This window comes from Podarcis raffonei, chromosome 3 (genome assembly GCF_027172205.1).
Source record: "Podarcis raffonei isolate rPodRaf1 chromosome 3, rPodRaf1.pri, whole genome shotgun sequence".
Classification (NCBI taxonomy): Eukaryota; Metazoa; Chordata; class Lepidosauria; order Squamata; family Lacertidae; genus Podarcis; species Podarcis raffonei.
The window spans coordinates 82,566,964-82,590,236 of NC_070604.1; the positions used below are offsets into that span (position 1 = coordinate 82,566,964).

The 23,273-nt window shown below is 40.6% G+C and overlaps 1 protein-coding gene across 4 annotated transcripts in view; it reads right to left on the bottom strand.

Annotated features, from left to right (window-relative positions):
• The window catches only part of AHCTF1 (AT-hook containing transcription factor 1), a 50,440-nt gene extending 28,355 nt beyond the window's left edge, over window positions 1-22,085 (bottom strand). For 2 of the 4 annotated variants that reach the window (XM_053382729.1, XM_053382730.1), the window contains exons 1-7: window positions 21,686-22,085; window positions 10,489-10,615; window positions 8,726-8,979; window positions 4,576-4,756; window positions 2,986-3,193; window positions 2,645-2,761; window positions 889-973 (exon numbers count right to left, since the gene is read on the bottom strand). In XM_053382729.1, coding sequence (XP_053238704.1) covers window positions 889-973; window positions 2,645-2,761; window positions 2,986-3,193; window positions 4,576-4,756; window positions 8,726-8,979; window positions 10,489-10,609 — 966 coding nt within the window. In that variant the 5' untranslated portion in view covers window positions 10,610-10,615; window positions 21,686-22,085. Of the gene's footprint in view, window positions 1-888; window positions 974-2,644; window positions 2,762-2,985; window positions 3,194-4,575; window positions 4,757-8,725; window positions 8,980-10,488; window positions 10,616-21,053; window positions 21,277-21,685 lie in introns of those variants that run through there. The other 2 variants (XM_053382727.1, XM_053382728.1) reach the window with 2 other exon arrangements.
• Between the last annotated feature and the right edge of the window lie 1,188 nt (window positions 22,086-23,273).

A 23,273-nucleotide genomic window follows, 5' to 3' on the forward strand; every position in this document is an offset into this window, starting at 1 on the left:
CAAAACCCAGATCTCATACAATCAGTGAGTGATAGGCAATAAAAATACCTGCTCAAAACACAAGTAGATAAATCCAGGAATTTGTTTTGGCTTTTTATGACAGTACCTGAGCCTCAAACAAACTAGAATAGAAGTAATGACTTTTGCATGCAGGACAAGTTGATCATTTATATGAAGCATTGTTACAGACAATTCAAATCAATATAAAGAGATCACTGAAACTGCTTCCACGTGTTTGTTCTTCACAGGTGCCTTAAGTTTGGAAGTTGTTCACCAAAAGAAAAGTCTTTGGCTAGTGCAACGAGTTCCATTTCATGCAGTCTAACTGACTACATACACTTTTGGGTAATATCCTAAGGATTATTTTTCACATATTTGGCTTCTTATATATTCAATGCCAGGAACACTGACAATGGGTGGCAGGAAAGAAAGCTAATTTACACCTATTTTTAAGCGACTGCATGATGTTACTGTGCATACAAGTTTCATTTTATCATTTCATTTTTTAAGAATGCAAACTCAGTAGTGCAAGCACACTCCAGATTTGTTAACTAGCTTAATAACGAGCAAATGTAGTGAACATTTAAGAATAAAATCTGAGGAAATGTCTTCAGAAAATGAGAGAGAGAGAGAGAGTTGAAACTAGACTCAAACTGATTACATCAATTTTATCAGTGCCATTAGGACATCTCTACATATTTGTACATCTGTAGCACAGTAATAAATACTATCTAATCTCTGAGATGAATGGAGTAAAATCTTAAAAACTAAAGTATTCCCTATTAGCAAGATTACGGGTGGACTACATATTTAGAACCCAGTTGTAGTTTTAGAGAACACCAGTTCAAGTAAAGCAGTATTGAATTTTAGTATATACAAATACTTTACCTCATACATGATTTGTCCTGATGCCAAACGCCTTCTGTCACTGAAAGCCAACTGCAGTAGATGTAAACTAACAATATCCCCTTCACTAGAAAGAAACAAGTTAAGAGTTTAGTATAAAACCTAGGCACCTTTGTTATTTGTCAGGTAATACTACTTAATATAGTTACTATAGAATATTTTAAAACACAGCTGCTATATAATAAATATTCTTAATGTTATGCTTTAAACCAGAAGAAATGCCAAGTCTCTGACCAGAAAAACTGCTGAAAAACTTTGTTATGCAACTGTAGCAAAGAGAACTCTGATTAGACAAATTTTAAAGTCCTCTAAAACAACCTGCAGTGTAAATGGAGTAGAGGTAATTGGATAGTGGTTTTGTACAAAGGTAGAAACAACAGCAAGTCTACAGACACCTCTTTAAAGCAACAGAACCATTTGTAAGCAGTTATTAAACTAAGTATTGTTATGTAACCAACTAAGTACTGTTATATAACCATAGCCAACCTGAAAATAAACCTATTATTTTTTATCACAGTAAACTTTAGTAAGCTTTAACAGAATTTGTTAACTTTCAAACCATAGCCTCCTAGTTTGCTCGTGACATGCCTATATTGGCATGGCCTCTGTGACATATGCATAGAAATAGTCCAGTCTAATCTGTACGGACATTTCGTTAATCACATAGATTCATTCCAATGAATTGATGGAAAACCCTTGCATGCAAGAGAGATCTGCAGGCACTTTTACATCCCCACAGCAATCAAGAATCAGGCATATTATCACTGGAACACTTAAAATCTAAAGTAGTGTCTAAAACATTCCGCAAAGACTGTAGTATTCCATTTGTAACAAATCCAACTTTCCTAGTATACAGGTTCTCAGTAACTATGATGAATCATTCATTATTAAATGATTCTAAATATTTTCTGCAAGATTCACAGATTTAGCTAAACATTTTGAATCCAGTTTCCAAAATAATTATTCCTTTCAATCACCATCAAATTATTTTATCATATTTCACAGGCAGAAGTCAAACACATGAATCTTACCATGGAAGTTCCCTAGCTTTTGTTACCAAGACCTTAATTCTGGACTTGTATTTCAATTTACTTCTGCTTTGAAAATAGTTATTACAGAACATGGGTGGGGAACAGAGACCTGTGGGGCTGGTTACAACCTCTGAAGCCATACAAATGTTTTTTCAAGCCTAATTGTGACGGGGGGGGTCTATCTCATAGCTAGGGGTGGATTTAACCCCTCTGTGTACTGTTACCACCTGGCAAAAACAGCCCCCAATACTGCAACTAACTTTGAAAACAGCTTTTTACTGGTGCAAATGGAAGGGTTAACTCTTCCCTTTCCTGCTGTAGTCTCCATAAAGATCATCCCACTTTTTAAAATCTTGGGGAAGGGAGCAATGAAAATCTGTACTGCGTGATAGCAGGAGAGTGAGATTATCACAACCACTCTTATTTTGGCCTCTGTTACTGTTGGCAAGCAGCCCCCCAGATGGTTGGGTCAAGAGACAATGCAGCTCTCAAGCATTAAAAGTTCCTTACGCTTGCTACAGAAGGCTTTGGTAAAGGATTTCATTCTGACCAGAAGATTAGGTACTAGAATGTAGAACAAGATTGACCGTGCAGGAATAAGCAAAGCGATGCAAGCAAAACAAGTTAAGACTTAACTTACATACAATTTATTATCTTGACAATAGCCAGCTACTATTTTCTAAATTTGTCAGAATGCCTATACCTACCTTTCTTGTGTCGACTGAACAGCCCACAAGTAACAACAATTGCGAGGATCATTTTCAGGTTCTTGAAAAGTAACAGTGTACACAGGAATTCTACCTCCTTCTAACTGGGAGTGGTATCTAAATGGGTAGAGGAGAAAGGTAGGTGGATAAAACTGTGTAAATCCGTTGATTGTTATGCATTTAGTAATTTAACCGCTTTTTGTTTTGTATTGAATATGCATCTAACTGATGTACCTTTATTCCATAATCCAATATTTTATGATCAGTACACAAACTATCAACACATCCATTCAGTTTATTTCATTAATGAAATACTGCACTTTTCAGATACATATACTCACTCTTTCTTCAAACTTTTCATATTCCACAGTGAGAGATATCCATCAGAAAACCCCACAACTAACTGGTTGCTCCTGTGTATGTATGAAAGAGTAGTCACAGGAGTTCCTGATGGGTTCAATAACTGGAAACAAAGATGGCGTCCTTTCCTTGTTATAGCTTCCCTTATTTGGGGGATTTCAGGAGGGATTCCAGTGATGACTTCTAGATCTGTATATGAAAGTATGCAACACAAACACACAATGCCATGCTTTAAAGTAGCTAGCCTTTAAAATGTTGGTTCAAAGTGTCAAGCAGCCACTACACAGTTAGTTCAATTGAGGAATGTACATGTAAAAAGTTCCCTATCCTATTAGTTTTCATTCATACTGTATTATTTTGTTTTTCATTTGTCAAAACTGTATTTATTCATTAGTTCATTTGCTTTTCCATATATTTCAAATTGAAGATCCAGCCATTATTATATATAGTCTAACTCTAGATGCATACCTCTACTTAGTTTTTCTTAATATACGGACAGTTTTTGATAATTTGTGCACATCAATACACTGTTTCCTACTCCAATATCTGAATAAGCACATACCACAAACTGAAGGTTCACAATATAACAATCCCAAAATAAACTTTTAGCTAGGTTCTTGAAAAAACAAGGAGGTCACTGTATTGTGCCCCCTAATTTTGGCATAGGTTTCAGCAGCAGCAAAAAGTGTTTGCTTAGTAAGCCAACCAAAATTTGTGGAAACTCCTCCCCATGAATGCAAAAGAAGACTCCCAGGTGCTTTCAGTGCCAACAAAGGTTATACATGCTTTAGATGAACTTCAAGTCAGTCGTAGTCTGACTTGACTATTCTACTGCAGACAAAACTGAAAGCCTAAATCCATTCACCCAAACATCCAGCCTAGAGAACTGATACAGTGAACCTACTGTTCTGCCCCACCATCCACGGCAAGTGCAGTGAAATTACCAAAACCTCAGGTTTTCTATAGCCCAAAAGGATATGCACTTTATAGGTTGACAGATCAAAGCCAGCCATCCTATTGTAGATCAGCAGAGACTGAACTCTAGCAATAGAGGCATACTGTACTTCCTAGCCCACTTATCACTGGAAGTTGTATTTACTAAAATATGTGAAATGGCACACACATTGCGATCAGATGTTAAGGCATGGTATGTTTTAACCATTATTTAAGCAATCCAAAAGTCATCTCATATATTAAAAAACTAGTCATGTATTGCTTCTCCAAAGCTTGGCTCCCCCCACCCCCAGTGTCCCTGCAGCTTGGCAAACATCTGGAGCAAGATCGCCAAACAAATGAAAGTTAAGCAAGATTGCTGGATCTGGAGATTATACAAAATTATGGTTTAAATAATTCATGGTTTGCAAGCCAACAACAAAACATAACTTAACATCACAATTTGGTGCCAGAAAACCAACTATATTTAGATTGATTGGCTGAATTTGGACATTCAAAGTAACTGCTTTGGCTGGACATACCATGGATTGTGTGAAAATCAGGTCACTATCTAGGAAACTTAACTCTTGTTTTTCAATAATCAAGCAATATTACAAGGAAAAATTAATTGAATTTACCAGATGCCTCTATTTCATTCTGGCTACATGATAAGTCATCCAGACATAGATCAATCAGGAGGACATGCCCAACATCTGTAACCACAGCAGCCACACCGAACAGCCACCTGAGACTCTGGTGCAAGTGCTGCGTTGTCAAGCTGGCTCCTCCATGGTTAATTATGGGTTCAATGGCAGTAACCTAGGAAAAAACTGAGTATTACTTAAGATATTTGACAAATTGCAAGGTAAGCAACATGAATTCCATTTAGTTTTTGTATTTAGTCCAGCTCTACCACCCAGCATTGAAATCCTAGGTATAAGGATTTGGTCATGGCTCCATTCATATTTGGCATTCCCAGAATTATTAACTTTATTCCCCCCCCCATTTTATTACATTTATATCCCCCCTTTCCTCCAAGGAGTTCAAGGCAGCAAACATGGTTCTTGCTCTCCCAATTTTATTCCCACAACCACCCTGTGCTGAGAGACAGTGACTGGTCGAAGGTCACCCAGTGAGCTTCATAACCAACCAGGGATCTGAAACCTGGCCTCCCAGGTCCTAGTCTAACACCCTAACCACTACACTACACTGGCTCTTTTTGTTATTCATACTAAGGATTTTTGCCCAGTAACTGGGTATTATTGAATGGTTCCATCTCTCATGTCAAGCAGAGGATGCAACTTCAGCCACAGATACATTAATAAGTCGTGGAAAACAATTTAAATAAGTTTTTTAGTTTTTCAATAAAAATGTGTTATTGGTCAGGTAAGTAGTTATATTAAGTACTAAATTTTTAAAAGCTTTTAACTCTGGCCAACTTTTAAAAGGTATTCATGCTATGAGACTTTATTACCATCCTAGGTTATTGTCTGAACTATTATATGCACCCTTTCAGTTAGCAGAAGAAAAGCTGTCTTCAAAGGAAATAAAGTTTTCCTGAGTTCCAAATAATTTTTGAAGCTAATGAGATTTGATGCACTGTTAAAACACAAGCCATTGTGCTACAGAGAACTCTTTTTGGACAGAACACAATTGCTCATTGAAATGCCTCACAAATTCAACACTATCTGGACTCTGCTTGTCTTTGAAGACCTGAATTAACCCCCCTCCCTTAAAAAATAAAAGCTTCCTGATGTTGGAGCACAGAACTCTGCATAAAAGCTTGGACATTTCTTCACAAAAACATTTCTATTTAAAAGCCTTTACATACAACTGCTGCTTTAAAAGATAAAACCAAGGAACATAAATGACCAGAATAAACATTTTTACACTTGTGAGAACTGTAGCCTTTATTCTATTTTATTAAGATTATTCAGAGGCCCTCAAAGTGGGATTAAGACCATGTCTCTGGCTCATTGTAGAAAAAGTGCAGAGATCTCACATTTGAAAGTGAGATCTCCATGTCCTTGCATGCAAGATCCCATCCCAACAAGACAAACTATTTGAGAATTACTTGGATTCAGGGGAGAACATTATACTGCCACAAAGAAAATGTATCCTCAAAGTAATACTGAGCTATTATTTAAGGTTATTCAGCAGAAAAGTACATTTCATACTCACTGGTGTTCTCCAGCATTTTAAAACCTGACAAATGCTGGAGATATGACAGATTTCAAGTGACAGCAGCAAGCACTAAAAATGGATTCTTTTAGGATACTGAGTAGATCAGGTCATTATAAAATATTGCAGCCCACTGAACCATGGATTAAGAGTATAATTAGAGTCACAGAATGATGACGACACAAATGCTTAGGATCAAGCAAAAAGTCTGAAAATTATTATTGACAAATATGGCTAAAATTCTGAGCGCTCGGGCCTAGAGATTGCCGCCAAGAGATATTTACTTCCATTCCACAAGGAGGTTAAAACAGATTACTGTAATCAATAAATTTACAAGTTTGCACTCTGACTTCTATTAATTCTTCCCGAGCCTCAAATCAAAAATATTTGGATGTGCCTGGAGATAAGAATTCACCCCATTTGACTATTTGGCTTCATATTTTTAAGACCTCTCTGAATACTCTTTATTAACACCTTCCCGGTCCTTAAATTTATACTGATCTCCTTGAACATACACTTGAATAATGAGCTTAAAAGAAATTTGGTCCAGAAAAATCTCCAAAGAACTATGATATGCCACTCAAAGTCTGGCTTGCAGTTCTGAGAATTAAGGAGAAATCACAAACAAAATTCATGTAATATCAAAATGAAGCACGGTACATTTTTGCAGGTTAGAGATACACAACCATGACTCTCTTGTAAGTGGCTGTGGAAATGGAAAATACCATGTGCCTGCAGATGTTTGCTTACTATCTGCAACAGGAACTTCCAGGCTCCAAGCCTTCAGCATCAACTCTATGGACACAACTGACCTAAATATATTTGTTCTAGAAGCTCAAGAGCCAAGAATGCCAAATATTTTAATGATCAGGTTTAATACAAATTTGGACTACAGATACACCAGAGAACAGCTCACCACTTGAATTTTGTTTTCCATTGCCATATGTTAATGCTTCTCTGCTCATAAATTTTTACTTTCGTCTCTGAACCCAAATATTATCTAAACTAAGTATATAGAAAACAGTGCATATAAGATATTTTACCTGTGGCATAAGTTAAGAGAACATTGTTTATGCAGGTAATCCCAAACCCAGGGCAATAGATAGCATTCTCATTTTGAACAGGCCATACAAATAAAGCAATGCAGTACCAAGGATATACTGGGTTGCATCCAACCTAGTACAACTATGAGGAAGTCTCATGCTCGGAAATTTTTCAATGCCTATCCACACCGCATAGCAGCGTCCCAAAGAACCTCTCCTTAGGGAAAGCATGAGAGTTGCTATGAACTTAGAAAGTTCCTTAACACAGAGTAAGGTCATCTATCCAAACAGTTTAGTATTGCCTATACTGACTGGAAGCAACACCACAGGGTTTCAGACAGGGTTATCTCCAGTCCTACCTGGAGATGTCAAGAGAATCAACCTGGGACCTTCTGCATCCAAAGCAGATGCTGTACCACAGAGCTACAGTTCTTCCTTTAAAAGATGGGAGAATCACCCCAATTCAAGTATAAGGCTGCATTCAATTCTGGGTGATTCTTTCCTCCTCCAGCAGGCCCCACAACCCATTCCATGTTTTTGCAGATAGTCCCCCTGCCCATCAGCACAGTCTTTTTAGGGTCTAAAAGGGAATGTAGCAGCAGCAATGGGAAATAATTCCCAAGTGTGACAGATTGCTGTGCTGACATCAGAATGGATGCAACTCACTATTCTGACAATACTACTGTTGACAGGCAAAAAAGAAGCAAGGAACACTCCAGATACCGGAAACAGAGTTTATCATATGCCCAATGCTTTTCAGAAAACTCCTTTAGGGACATGTTTTTAACATTTCTGACATCCAAGATATGTGATATAACTCTTGTTCACTGAGAATTGTTGTTAAAAATGTGACCACAAGGAAGGAATTTTCCAAAGTACAATGATCTTAAAATAAGCTACTGTTCTACTAACTTCTTCCTCTTTTTTGTGTTTATCAGTTGTGCCATCCCAGTTTTCAATATGCTTGATAGGCAATAGGAAAGTTAGGGCAGCAGAAAATAAACCCAAAACAAATCTGAACTCTTTCAAACTGACTGAAAAATAAGTCCAAGATGCCAAAGTGGCAAATGGTTGGCTTCACACACAAAAAAACACTTTTGTCTTCTGTGAAGATGAGAACATACAGCAGAGAATGCCCATCAATACAAATATCCCAGGAGTGTCCACACACCTTTTAACAACATTTTAGCCTCCCTACTTCTGCAAAGCATCTGCCTCCTCTTATTCCATCTGCCTCAAAACTATGTTCCACCAAGAGCTGCATTTCCAGTTTCACTAAGCGCTTGGCCTGCTTAATGCCCTCATCCTTGATACTACTACACTCATGCAATTGATTTCACAAATCCTATTAAAGGATCTTAAACTGCCTTTCACTTGCTGAGAAAAGGGGGAGTTTGTCTAATCACTATGAAGATAAGACCTGAATTTCAGTTTTAAAGGGTATCACTAATATGTAGGGGAGAATTTGGTTTGACTGATGCCAACAGCAAGAATCAAAATATAATATCTAAAGTATACAACAAAGCAAAAATCTTGATTTTTATATTTAAAGCCATGTATGTACCCTTCCAGGAAGAACAACTGCTTTGACGACTCTTGATATTCCAAGGTCATACAAACACAGAACACTTCCTTCTGCTTCTTCCAAGCCAATTAGTAGTCCAGTTCTTTTTTGCCAGGAAAACTCTTTCACTGCAAGGATAGTGGGAGGCTGTTCAGTCACTCCACTAAAATGGTATGCAGACAGCCGTTCTCCAGTGACTGGGTTTACTACCTCAAGCTGAGGCCCACAAGCCAAGCAGGCCAGTCCACTTCGTCCTAGAAAAAAACAGAAGAAATATACATAAGTAACAGGAAATATGTGGAGGCATTATTGTAAACCTAGGATCTGGAAAGAAGGGCTGAAGAAGGAAAGTATCTTTCCTAATAAACATACTCAAAAATAATGCATACATTGCATCTGCGGATGAAAAGTATATACAATTATTATTATTATTATTATTAAGCATCTTTGTATGGTAATTTTATTTATATATATATATATAGAGAGAGAGAGAGCTTTTCAAATGTTTTTTGATACATTAAAAAAACAAGTTCCTGAATAAACACAAGAAAGTGTAATACAAGCATACCTAGCCAGTTTCCATCTTACTACCTATGACAGCATTTCCAAAGAGTTGGGACACTCTGCAGAGAAACATCCATGCATATTTACAAAAATACATGCAACACTGCACACAAGCACAGTTGCTTCCCAGGGGACCACTGTACTAGCCCTGAAGTTAAAGAGGACAATGGGACTAAAAATAAGAAAGGGGCCAAATTACAAGCAAAAACTTAGAAACAAATGTCTTTTGCCTGGACACAAAAACTCAGTTCCAGGCTTATATTGACTCCGATATATGGGAAACACAATGCCAATGAATATTAAAGGGGAGAAAATGAGTTCTGATTCTAGATCTACTCCTGGCAAGTGCATACACTTTCAGTCAATGAAAACCCTTCATACTGAAAACTTCAGTGAACAGCCAAGCCTTCTTAACTACAGTTTATCTGTTCTGAGGTACAACATGGATTTTTCTGAAGATTATTGCATTTAACATCTCAGTCGGTAGAGCATGAGACTCGTGGGTTTGAGCCCCACATTGGGCAAAAGACTCCTGCATTGCAGGAAACTTGTCACCTTGAGTTAAGATGAACCAATGCAAATAATCCAGGATAGGAGTGATTTGTTCTCCTCTTCACATGAGTTTGGTTTGTTTGTTTGGTTGCTGCACTCTGTATTAGCTGAAGCTTCCAGTGTTCAACAGCAGGCCAAGACTGGACATTTTATAGAAACTAATGAGAAGTTACTGTCGCATGTGTTATATATGAAAGGAAATCAGCTGGTGTATCTACCCAAGCTAGTAAAAAAGTGTCCCTTAGCCCATTGCTACCACCTAGGAATCTAGCATCAGAGCAGGACAAAATTGCTGTTCCAAGCAGTGTATTTCTCTCTTCATGGGCATCATGACCCTGCTGTGAATGGGCAATATCTGACAACCATTACCAACTCCATCCTGCCAGAATTTAGCTTCAGTGTCTATGAAGATACAACTGCTGCAACATTAAATTCAGTTCCTGCATTTGGACTCACACAGATGACCAACTGCTCAATGTCTTCATTGTGGGTTCTGATAAACTGTTCCCTACGTGGACCCAATTTGTTTTCCCCAGTTAAGGGCATTCTTCTTTGCTCTAGTGATCATATTACTGACTATGCATTTATACATTAGAACATACATATAATGTTCCTAACAGATAAGAAATGAATTCTCAAAGTTTTACCTCCAGTGAATTTCCCATGAAGTACCGAATCTATCATTATTTCATCTTCCCCAAGAGCTTGTATAGTCACTTCTGGAAATTGCAGCAGGCTGCTGGTTACGTGAGCTGTTAGGTCTCGCATGCTTCACTGTAGAGACACAATAGGAAGTTTATTCAGCAAGCAGACTGTTCCAGTAAGTTATTACAGCTACTACAATACTCATGGTCTAAGGGAACTCAAATTCTGCAGTCAAAATAATTGCTTTTTCTGCGTAATTTACTCCTTTTCAATTATCCCTATCTGTAAATACCAGAATTTTCTAGCATAGCCTAGAGGAAGTAAAGGATATTAATCATAGGGGATAACCAATGTTACTCACACTCAGAGGACACCCACTGAAATCAAATGATTTAACTGACTTAGCATTAGATATCACCCTTAACTTTAGAAGATGGTAATCTGCAGGGATTACAGATAAGAGTCAATAGTAATGGATCTATACCTGGTTCCAAAGTATATCTTATGTAACAAACACATTTCCCACAAATTGTAAACTTTCATCGGTAGCCAAGAATCAAGTTTACTAATCACTAATATTACTAAGGTTCATTAAAATAAATGTCAACAGCTTCAATATGTCATTGCCTATGCCGAACACTGAATGTGTAAGACACACAGGTAGCACACACAACCTTAAAAAGTTAAAGGTAAAGGACCCCTGACAGTTAAGTTCAGTCGCAGACGACTCTGGAGTTGCGGCGCTCATCTCACTTTACAGGCCAAGGGAGCTGGTGTTTGTCCGCAGACAGTTTTTCCGGGTCATGTGGCCAACATGACTAAGCCACTACTGGCAAAACCAGAGCAGCACACGGAAACGCCGTTTACCTTCCTGCCGGAGCGGTACCTATTTACCTACTTGCACTTTTTGGTGTGCTTTCGAACTGCTAGGTTGACAGGAGCTGGGATTTAGCAACGGGAGCTCACCCCATCGTGGGGATTCAAACCGCCGACTTTCTCATCGGCAAGCCCAAAAGGCTCAGTGGTTTAGACCACAGCACAACCCGCGTCCCTTACTGATACTGATTTGGGAGAAGGGAAAAGATGGGGAAACTAGAGCAAGAACAACAATTAAGATGGTTTCCCACCTCTTTTTATAACCACAGGGGGTTTTTTAAATACCATATTGACTTGCAAAGTTACAGGAAGAAACAAAGTAAGCTGGGGGAGAGAGCGAAAAGATGGAAGGACATTTGCTATGATTTCTCATCACTTTAGTTCTCCTACAACAACTTTTTTTAAAAATATGTGCACATTGTATGTAAATACACATTGTTTAATATTCATTGGCATAGCATTACTGCTATCCTGACAGTGGCCTCGTTGCTTCACTTTTTTTCTAAAATATTGTTCATTGACTGTGTGGAAGCTGCATTCTTTAAATCATGTCTACTCAGAAGTAAATCCCATTGAATTCAATGGAGCTCTTCCTCTGATAAGTGGAGCTATGATTGCAGCCTTAATCTGCTTCCTACTGTGAATTTCAAAGACCAATAGAAGGAATAATTCATTATTGTTATTTTCACATGAAAAAGTGACCTCTTTTGTTAACTGCTGACTTTGTGCCTGTTCCTCAGTTGAAGTCTGAGGATACCAAGCTGTAAAACAAAGTCATGCTTACTGAGAACATTCTTAAACCATTAGTTTAGGCACTGTTTCTGTATAAAACGTGCATTTATGAAATAAAGAGCTGCATTACAAAAAAGGTTTATAAAAGGCGCGTTACACTGGTACTAGAGAGCCTGTTAAATGTTGAATATACCCAGAGGAATTCATATAACCTAAAAAAGAAAGAGCAAAATATCAACAGGGTACTAAACTATCACTCCCTGATATCTGGGTGAGGGATAGCCAGAACTAAATTCATGCCGAACTGTAAAATCAAGTTAGCAAGGCTGCAAGCCCGACCCCCGCTTTCCGGGGAGAATCCCCATTGAATTCAATTGGAATTACTGCCGAGCAGACATGGATAGGCTTGCTGCAATAGGTGGCTTTGTGATGGCCCATTAGCTACTTCATTCACTTTGTCTTTAAGCTGTCACAAGAGTTTGTTCTTGCTACAACTGATAAATAGGGATACCCCTCTGAAAAGTCATTAATTTTGAAGTCAAACAGATAGGGAAGGGAAGAGTTGTAAATATCTACAAATGCACATCCATCAAGCTCTGTGATATACATAAAAGATTATGTATACTTCTACATCAACAGACAACAAAATGAAATATACTTGTGTAAAATGAACCAATTGCAGCATAACAAAGGCAAGGTAAAAACTAAAGGACCCCTGGATGGCTAAGTCCAGTCAAAGGCAACTATGGGGTGTGGCGCTCATCTCGCTTTTCAGGCTGAAAGAGCCAGCGTTTGTCCAAAGACAGCTTTCTGGATCATGTGACCAGCTTGACTAAACTGCTTCTGGCGCAACTGAACACCATGACAGAAGCCAGAGCGCACGGAAACACTGTTTACTGTCCCATCACATCGGTACGTATTTATCTACTTGCATTTATATACTTTTGAACTGCTAGGTTGGCAGAAGCTGGGACAGAGCAACGGAAGCTCACCCCATCACATGGATTTGAATTGCCAACCCTTCCATAGGCAAGCCCAAGAGCAGGGGTTCTCAAACTAAGGTTCGCGGGCCGAATGCAGCCTGCCAGGGTCCTAAATCTGACACACCCAGCCACTGCAGAACCTGCTGCGAAGCCATTGAGGAGGAGACTCAACACGCTTTGGAGAGCTTGTGCCGCGGTGCCTTTAAGCAGAGCAGGCGGGAGGGAAAGAGGCAGGTCAGGATTTCCCCCTCCTGGCCCTGCCCTGCCTTGCCATCCGGCCTGTCCCTCCCCACGTGCGTCCGCCTCCCTCGATCCCCAGCCACCATGCTGTTTGCTTGCGCCCTGTGGTCCGCCGCCCTCTCCGCGGTGGCGCACTGCCTGATCCAGCCCCGGCCGCTGTTGTCCTTACAGCCCAGCTCAGCAGCCCCAGCTGCCACCTCCTCTGGCCAGGCTCGCCCTCCATGTCCTGCGCCTGTGGCAGCCTCCACACAGATAGTGAATTACGAGCAGAGGACAGGGGAAGGGGAAAGAAGGTCACTCACAAGGAACGCAGGGCTCTGGGGCTTGCTCTCAAGGAAGCCCCCCTTGGGGCCGCTGGGGATCGCATCCAAGGAAAAAGATGGCCGCCATCATCATAGGGAGTTTTTGTCCTGGGAAAAGTGCTTGGGGGCTGGGCTGCGATCCAAGGTGTGCTTGCTTGCCAGAATCCCCCTCGGCATCAGGTTGCTCGCAAGTAAACGTCTGCCTGCCATCCAAGAGGAGCCAACGTGGACACAGGCTTTGGTGGGGAAATGGGTATGGGTTCATCTGAATCCACCACACACACACACCCCGAAGCGGAACAGAACAGTTACTTAATTTCCATCCCACATTTTTTCTCCCAGAAGCTCAAGGTCTGTGGTTTTCACCATCCGCATTTATTCCCCACAACCCGCAATGGGACACATTTAAATCAAGCAGACTCACTAATTTCTATGCATCTCTCCCCTCCAAGACATATCTTAACCTCAGGAACCATGCACTCAAAATTGCAACCATCTTTGCAAGCACCTATGTCTGTGAACAGACATTTTCCCCGAATGAAACATCTGAAATCTCTAACAAGATCCAGACTAACTGGTGAACACTTGCATCACTTGCTATGACTAGCAGTGACAAATATGGAACCGGATATTGACCATCTCATTAGCCAACATCAGGCCCATACTTCCTATTGAAATACTTATAAGTTTATGTTGATTAAAATTGTTCTTCATTTTAAATATTGTATTGTTTTTCCTGTTTTTGTGCACTACAAACAAAATATGTACAGTGTGCTATAGGAATTTGTTCATATTTTTTTTCCAACTACAGTATAGTCTGGCCCCCAACAGTGTCTGAGGGACAGTGAACCAGCCCCGTTTAAAAAGTTTGAAGACCCCTGCAGAAGAGTATAAGTGGTTTAGACCACAGCACCACCCACGTCCCACACAACAAAGAACAGCTGATGAATGCATGAATGAGTACTGGAATGGATTAAGGCATATTCATACATCCCTACTAGTAGATCTAGGAATGACACAGAACTAGTTAACAGGCTGCTGCTGGTCTGTGATACAGTATTAAGTGTACTACTGTGGCTAGGAGTTCCTTCTACCTAGCTTTGTCTGTTCACTAGTTATGACCATTCCTGGACAGGGATAGTATGACCACTGTAGACCAGGTGCTGCTGATAATCTCAAAACTAAATTAATGTAATGCACTCTATGTGTGTTTGCGCTTGAGCCTGGTCTGGAACCTCCAGGCTGTGCAGAATGTGGCTGCTAGGCTATTGATAGGATCAGTTAGCCAACAACATGCAACTCCAATGTTAAAACATCTGAACTGGCTGATCTGCTGCCAAGCTAGGTTTAAGATTATTGTATTAATTAATAAGGAACATAAGTACAGAGGACTGCCTAGGCTGCGGATGTCTTCCTGAAGCCTGTAGAGAGAGAGGGGTCGGTGTGCACTGACCCCTCTTGCTCTCCAAGCTTCAGCGAAAGCCTGCATTCGCCCCATAGGACGCACCCAGATTTCCCCTTCATTTTTGGAGGGGGAAAAGTGCGTCCTATAGGGCGAAAAATACGGTACTCTCAAGCTGATGAAGAGTCTGATCTGTATTACATAGGTTCAAGATGTGGAAGTTAATAGCCCCTCTTTGTCCTGCCCTGGAAGCTGGCTAGATATCCCTTTTTGTTCCCCTGAAAGGTATTAAATCTGGATGCACACATATATATAGAGCAGCAGTACTTGGTTGCCAGAATCTATTAACTGCTTTTTCTGGCAATTAAAATATTCTTAGTCTATGAAAGCTCTGCAACTTTATTGTTTAGTATTTGTTCCACTTTAACTGCTTAATATATTGTTGCATGCTGCTTCTTCAAAAACAAAATGGGATTATGTTTCACAATTTCATTTCATCAAGCTCTTAATAAGCTTTTGGTCTGGAAGGTCACAAGTTGTGCAATAAGCAAGTTGAGCAAAACATGGAAACATAGCCCAAACATACAAAATGTGCATCATCACTCAACATTTGCAAAGCCAGGAACAGACCTGGTTAGCAGATAAGTTTCTTGGCACCTCAAACATTATAGCCAATTAGATCCTGAATGTGAGCACTAGCACTATCCAGCAACATAGGAACATTTCCTTTACAGAGAGTGAAAAGACTTATCACACTTATAACGGTGTGTGTGTATTATGTGTGAATATAACCTGCAATCTCAGTATTCTTTTTAAACTCAATTTAAGACTAGAGACTCATTAGATCTACAAGAGAATTATTTACACATGCCAAGTTTTGCAAGTGTTCCGGCACAGGTGCATAGCAGGATCTGATGTGCTCTAGTGAAAACAGACTGAATAGTTTCATTGAGCTCACCGTGACCGCTAATTTTACAGAATGTCCTCAACGGGCATTTGCCTTTACCAGATTAGACCCTGGGGTCTATGCCCTCAATTCTCCACCACCAAAGTTAAGGAGGACATTGTTGTAAGTTTCAGTGAGTGCCAAATCTGCATAGCCCAATTATTCCTCCTCCTTCCAAAAGTCAAGATACATTTCTTCTAAGTCTCTGTTTTCTAGTTAACATTATATTATCTGTAGGAGCAACATGCCATTTAGTTAAAAAAAATATGTGCCGTACAAATGGAGACATTCAATATCATTCAATGTGTCATAAATCAACAGGTCTATACATACTGTTTTGTAGTTTTTAAAGCAACAACAACTCAATATGGATAGCAAAGGCTTTTTTATTTTAAGCAAACTACTATTAATCTGAAGTTTACAAAAAGACTACCAGTGGAGAATATTAAAGCCCAAGGCCTGCCAAGCACCCTGCTGCTTTTGGAACACCTGGAATACCTTTGTACAACTAAAGGATATGATAATTAAAAATGTACCAAGATATTCAGAAACTAATTCAAAAACAAAACAATATTCTGAAAGTATGTTGCCAATGGCAAGGACAATAGGAAAGACAACATTACCAGTCACTTTTCCACTGTTTTGTATCCTTTTTCCACAGCATGTGAAGTGCATCAGTACAAGCATCAAACATGGCAAATGGAACAAGAATTGGATTTTTTAAAATAACTTTTCTTTACAATGTTTTCCTTAACAGGAAAGCACAAAAAGCTAATCTCTCAATTTTCTTTAAAAGCCATGTACACTCTGTCTACATCTGTGTTTACCAATCAAATGAGTTATCTAGATAGGTAGTTCTCCTTCTCAGCACATTAAGGGTACATTTTTGGTCTGTAGGGAAAGGGAAATGTTAGTAAAGTCACACCCACACCTTAAAGCACATGGCTTCCCCCAAAGAATCCTGGGATCTGTCGTTTATAAAGAGTACTACAAATTGTAGCTCTGTGAGTGGTAAACTAGAGTTTCCAGGCTTTTAGGGGAAAGCCATGTGTTTTCAATGTATGGTGTGGATGCAGCTGAAGGCTACAATTTTATCAGCGTTAGACACTCAGATATATAAGCTAGGCGCCAAATTGCTCCCTAAACTAGGGTTACTTGCCAAAACAGAATACCTAGTTGCCATTTCGGGGCCAGACAGCTCAAAAGCCGAATTTTTTAATATGACTTTTTGGTTCCTGAAATTCATTCTGATTGTGCAAAATATAACATAATTCTACAGGATGTGTTCCTAGTGTGTGAAAACAGTCAAGATCCAAGGATCCCCAGGCATGCACCTCCAAGTGGTGGAGACTTCAGGCACCATCCTTGCTCCTGGGCATCTTCACTTGGTCGCAAATGGCCTATACCCATCTACAAAATGCGCCTGGCAAATTTTGACCACTTAATTTTATATACATTTACTTGAGCATAAAGACTACTTAACTTTGCAGGACTTCCTTCTCAGTTACACAGGATCCCTAAATGACCAATGTTTAGAGGATCTCTACTTGGAAGGAATGTACATCTAATATAGATCTATTCCTCTCTAACTCTGCTTATCAGAGTTAACTCTGCAAATCAGGATTTCCCCTTCCATTTTTAGATTGACTTGCATTTGAACAGCTATTCATTGTTAAAGAGTAGGATTTTTATCCTGAAGACCACCATCCAGCAGACTGATGGATCACTCATTTGTGGCTTGCACAAATTTCTGACTTCAGGCTACCACCTTCTGAAACAGTTAAACGTTCACTATTTTTCTATTTTTACTTAAGGCATTTATATCTCACTCTTCAGTTCTGGATAAGTTGTTCTCCTTTGGCAGCTACTCAATTGTTTCAAAATATTTTAGAGTTGCAGTAGGGAGTTAAATTTGATGAATGCCCAGAAAAATCATGAAATCTGTGGCATTAGGGCTGCTTGCTTTTCTATTCACATTGCAATGGGGTCCATGAGGCATCTATAAATTAACTGTCCATTCTATTAAAATCAATTTTCTGCTTCCCCACCCCAAGATATTTTTACATCTATTTTGATTCTAATCACACTGTATGAAAGACTATTGCAGTGTACAGTGGTACCTCGGGTTACATATGCTTCAGATTACAGATGCTTCAGGTTACAGACTCCGCTAACCCAGAAATAGTACCTCGGGTTAAGAACTTTGCTTCAGGATGAGAACAGAAACCGTGCTCCGGTGGCGCGGCAGCAGTGGGAGGCCCCATTAGCTAAAGTGGTGCTTCAGGTTAAGAACGGACCTCCAGAATGAATTAAGTACTTAACCCAAGGTACCACTGTATTCTATGTGGGGCTGCCTTTAAAAATGGTACAGAAACTGAAGGTAGTTCAAATTACTGGGACTGGACATTTGATTATATTATGGAAGAGTTCTACCAATGCTGATTTTAATCCATAAAGCCCTAAACAGCTTCAGGCAAGGTCACTTGAGATATGCATATGCCTGCCTAAATCCCCTTCAGGCTCTGATGCAAGTGTACCCACCAAGTGAAGTGAGGTAAGTGGTTACCAGGCAGAGGGCAATGGTACCCTTTTACAGAATAGTCTCTCCAAAGTAGCTTGGCTGGGACATTCTCTATGGTCTTTTCAATGCAAGGTCAACACCTTTTTTTCAACCAAGCTTCTTAATTGCATTTTAAAATTGACTTCAAGCTGCTGTGGCTTATCATGGTTTTAATTTGAGTGGCATACCACTTACGCTGTCTCCTATAAAGGAAAGTATTTGCTATCTTATTGCTTTTTGTTGATTAAAATTAGTATTTTTAAAAATATTGTCATAATTGTAAACTACCCAGGGAATATTTACTGATACGGAGCCATATGTATTTAATAAATGATAAATAAAATAGAATATATTCCAATGCCAGCTAAGGGTAGAAATAGATGACTACCTTACAGGTTCCAAAATCACACCCCCAGTTTCACCCTTCAACTCCAATCCAGGAAGGTTCACCAGGTGCCTTCATTATACACCTTTAGGCACCAGGAAAAAATGCTCCTCCTTAATCAGGCCTTTGCCTGATTAACATTCAATGCCCTTGGGGGAGGGGAAGGGTTATTGGGTTGGTTTTGTTTTTATTTTGATTATGTATTTTGTGTTTTTATCTTGTGAACGATCCTAACACCCACAAGTATAGGGTGGTATACAAATTTAATTATAGTAATAATAATAATCTCCCTCGCTTTCTCCCGCAACCTATAATGAACACTAACTACCACAACGGAACAATGATGATTTCAAATAGTAAAAACTTCAAACTGGTAAGACATTTTCTGGCTTACAGACTTAAACTCTTCAGCTGCCATGCTTTCAAATATGTTTACTACAACATCTTCTAGGAGATAAGAAAGCTCAACTCAGGAATGCCTGACAATATAAATCATTTTTATTTGAAACTTTAAAAGAACAGGAGACCTAGTCATTAAAGATACCTTAGGTTCTTTTCCACTGGGTTATTACACTGAGTCATAAGCAGAGATCCAAGTGCTGGTACAGAAGAAAAACAAGCGGGATGAGGAACACATTTATACAGGAAGTTCATGTAGGGTGGTCATAGTGTTCACTCCATATTGAACTGATTCACAATTTCATCCAGCTAATGAGCAGGACAAGTATTGCAAGACAACGGGATTCTACATGTTGCGCACCTTCTAACTTAAAGGAAACATTTGACTGAAACACACAGTAAGCTGTTTCAGATTGATGCAGATGAAACATTTGAAGTTATGGACATATCTTTGTTGAAGTGAAATACTTATTTTACATTAAAATTGTAAGTGCGGAACTTGTGGCCCTCCAGACATTTTTATCCTCCAACTTCCATCAGTTCTAGTCAATGGTCTAATGGTCCAGGATGTTGGGAGTTGTAGTTCAGCAACATTTGGCAGGCCACAGGTTCGCCAGCCTTGATTAATAGGCTACTCTAAAAAATAAAAAGCCAGCCTTGATTAATAGGCTACTCTAAAAAATAAAAATGTTTCCAGGGCACCTAACAAGTTATATTTTACATAGTTGTATACATGCAATAAAGGTGCAGCAGATATGAGCAGAATAGTACAATTTTAAAAAGAAGCCTAGTAAAATAAAATAAAGAGTTTTATTTTATAAAACTACTGCCCAGTGTAGAAAAAAACCAAGTGGGCACTGAATCTACCAGGTCACACACAGGTTGTATCAGTTTATTTTGTTAGGACCAAGAATTAGTATTGTTCCCACTATATCAGCAAACATATCTAGAAGTATGCACAATAAGCCCAACCAAGGACCCAACAGTTACACCTGACCAGAGTTAAGTCTGAACTGAAACAATGAAAGCCGATTTTACAGTAAACTCAAGGATAGTAAACAATAAAATAAGGACCCAGTACGCTTATTATTTGGGGTATTATTTTACCCCAACCTCTCTATAGTCCTGCCAAATACAGCATGCATGTTTTTAAAACACACCAAGAGACAGGCACTAAAAAGTTACATGGATTTCATGGCAATATTGAACAACATCTACATTGTAGTCAAACATTCACAAGAGAAGACTGTTTATGAAGATGGCTGAAGTTCTCTGCGTAATGTATTCTGGTACTGTATGGTTCTTATCAAACACTGAATTCAAAGCAAGATACCAGTCACCTATACCCATCCACTGATACAATTTGGTTGTCTATGATCCATCAGCATCTGCCACTTCTCAAATCTAGATCTCATTCTATCATTCAACTCTAAAATGATCAACTTTTGCACACTAGCTAAGACTCAAGAAACAAAAGAACATAGAATGGTTTTCTCTAGTCCCCATTCATAAATGCCATCTCCAACCTACAGCCTTAAGAGACGATATCCACCCTGACTCAGGATTCTACCACACCATTCCAACCCAATAACATCATGATTCTATGATGCCGAGTTAGAACCAAGCCCGGGTTATTTCAATAGTACTTACTCCCAAGTAATTAGGGCCTGCAATGGCACGCACGCTTCCTTGCAATCAAGTCTTGCTTTGCACCCAGAATCGGGCTGCCCACGTGCCCTCACCTCAAATTAAAACCATCCAGCCTGCAGAACCAGGAATCGGAAAGCAAATTATAACTCTACGCAATGGCCCTCGAGGGGGGAAAAATGGCTGTTCTTCCACCGTTTCAGTTGTTTGTCACGAACTGTCACATGTTCGCCGTGTTGTAGTTTTAAGAGCGCAGGTTCAAAGCGACAGGACCGCGAGCGGAACACGAACCGGGGAGCCCCCTCGCCTCAGCGGGCAGGGGTCGGGCGGAAGAGCCCCTTCAGGCCGCCGCCCCCGTCCAGCCACGCTCGCTTAAGTCGCTCGACAGCAGCACGCCGCACCCCCCCCCCCGCCTGCAGTTGCCGCCTTGCTTGCCTTCCCCAGCCCGACGGGCCGCCTCGGCGTCCCCGCGCTCGGGAGGGCAAAGGGCGAAGGAGAGGCCTCGCCCCCGTCAGCCTCCGAGGCTGGGCGTGTGCGAGGGAGGCTTCCCCGGGGAAGGCAGGCGCCAGAAGAGCCCGGCAGAGCCATGTGCACCACCCGCAGACGCTTACATAAGCAGCCTGGGGGTGGCCCGCCTCAGGCCGCCCGGCCCAAAACAGGGCCTACCAGCCTGGTCCGCCGCCCGCCCGCCTACCCACCCGCCGGCCTCCCTCTTCGCGGGCGGTACCTGCTGCTCAGGCGGGTTTTGCCGCCTCCGCCGCTCGGCCTCCCGTCAGAAAGGCGACATCTCTCTCTCACACCCGCCGCAGCGGTTGGGGAAGGCCGGCGAACGTGCGCCCCTCCTCGGGCGGGCTCTCTGCGCCGGGCCTGCTCAGTCGCCGGCCGCCGCGCGCGCTCTCGCTCGGTATCTGTCTGCGCAGCAGCAGCCGCCTCGTCGTCGTCGTCGTCCTCTTCCTCCCCCCCACCCGCAATCACTCACCGGCAAGCAGGAGGAGAGCTGGGGGGTGTGGGAGGAGGAAGGCTGACCTCTCGCGAGAACAAATCACAGCAGCCGCGGGAATTTTCAAATTCTTGAGCTCTTGCTGTTGTTTCTTTTAATTGTTCGCCTTGCGAAGCCTGACGAAGCAGTAGGAGCGGAAAGCACCCGGGCGCTGCTTTCGCCAAACTACAAGGCCCAGCATGCACCGCTTCGAACGTAGCCGCGGAGGAGACAGTCTCGGGCGTCTTGAAGGCGGGGGTTTTCCTTGAAGGTTTAAAAGGCGGCCGTGGCCTTTCCGTTGGCCATGTGCTCACGTGGGCCACGATCTGACGCATCTTTACTTGGCAATAAGGGCAGCTGTGTACCATAGGAATTACTCTCCTTTTCTTTTAATTCTACTGTATTTCCTTTCTCCCGGCTTCTTTCTGTTTCTTTTTTCCTTTTTTGTAGCTGTTTTTAAAAATTATTATTTCCATTAGTTTTCTATATCTTACCGTATTATGATAAAACTTTAATAAAAATCTTAACATACGCAGGGCTTACTCCCAAGTCAGTCCTCCCAGGGCATTATTATATTTACATTAACTTTTGTCAGGTGAGCAGCTCCCAAGTCTCTTGTGAACCCAGCTGCCGTGAAATTTATTTGTTCACACATTCAAGGTAGCGTGAGTTGTATATTGCTGTCCTGTTACATAGGAAAGGCCTACTGTTAATTGCAGTTTTCAGTTGGATGACAAAAATGACATGATTTGGGATGAAAACAAATGCACAAAAAGATTACCAGTGATAGAATGGATGCCTATTGTACTATATTTTCTTAGTGTTCAACTGCAAACAGAATGCATCATAGTTGTGATTGTAAGATTGTAAGATTGTAATTTCCATCTGCTTACAATTACACATTTATTTTTGTTATTATTATTTTTTGGCTACTAATAACGTTGCAGCAGTGGCTATGTTTGTTAATAAACAATTTCCAAAAATCTTTTCCAACTTTACACAGCATTGTAGGGTTGGAAAGGATCCCGGGAGTCATCTAGTCCAACACTCTGCAATGCATAAATCCTGCCCACAGCTATCTCTGGGTGGGTTTGAATCATAAAAATGCATTGCTCTGGTGCTGCTGAAGGACTGCCAGAAGCCATTTGAAAATAGCAACCTGTACAGAATGTCTAGCCATTCCCCCACTCTCCAATTCAAAACCTATGTCTCATATGCTATGTAAGTGGAAATCTCCATTGGTAATAACTTTCCTACTGAAGTCTATTACAAGGGCAGCACTGGTAGGTGTGTGAATGTTTTTCTGTTCAGTTAGTCCATGATCACTCCAGAAGTG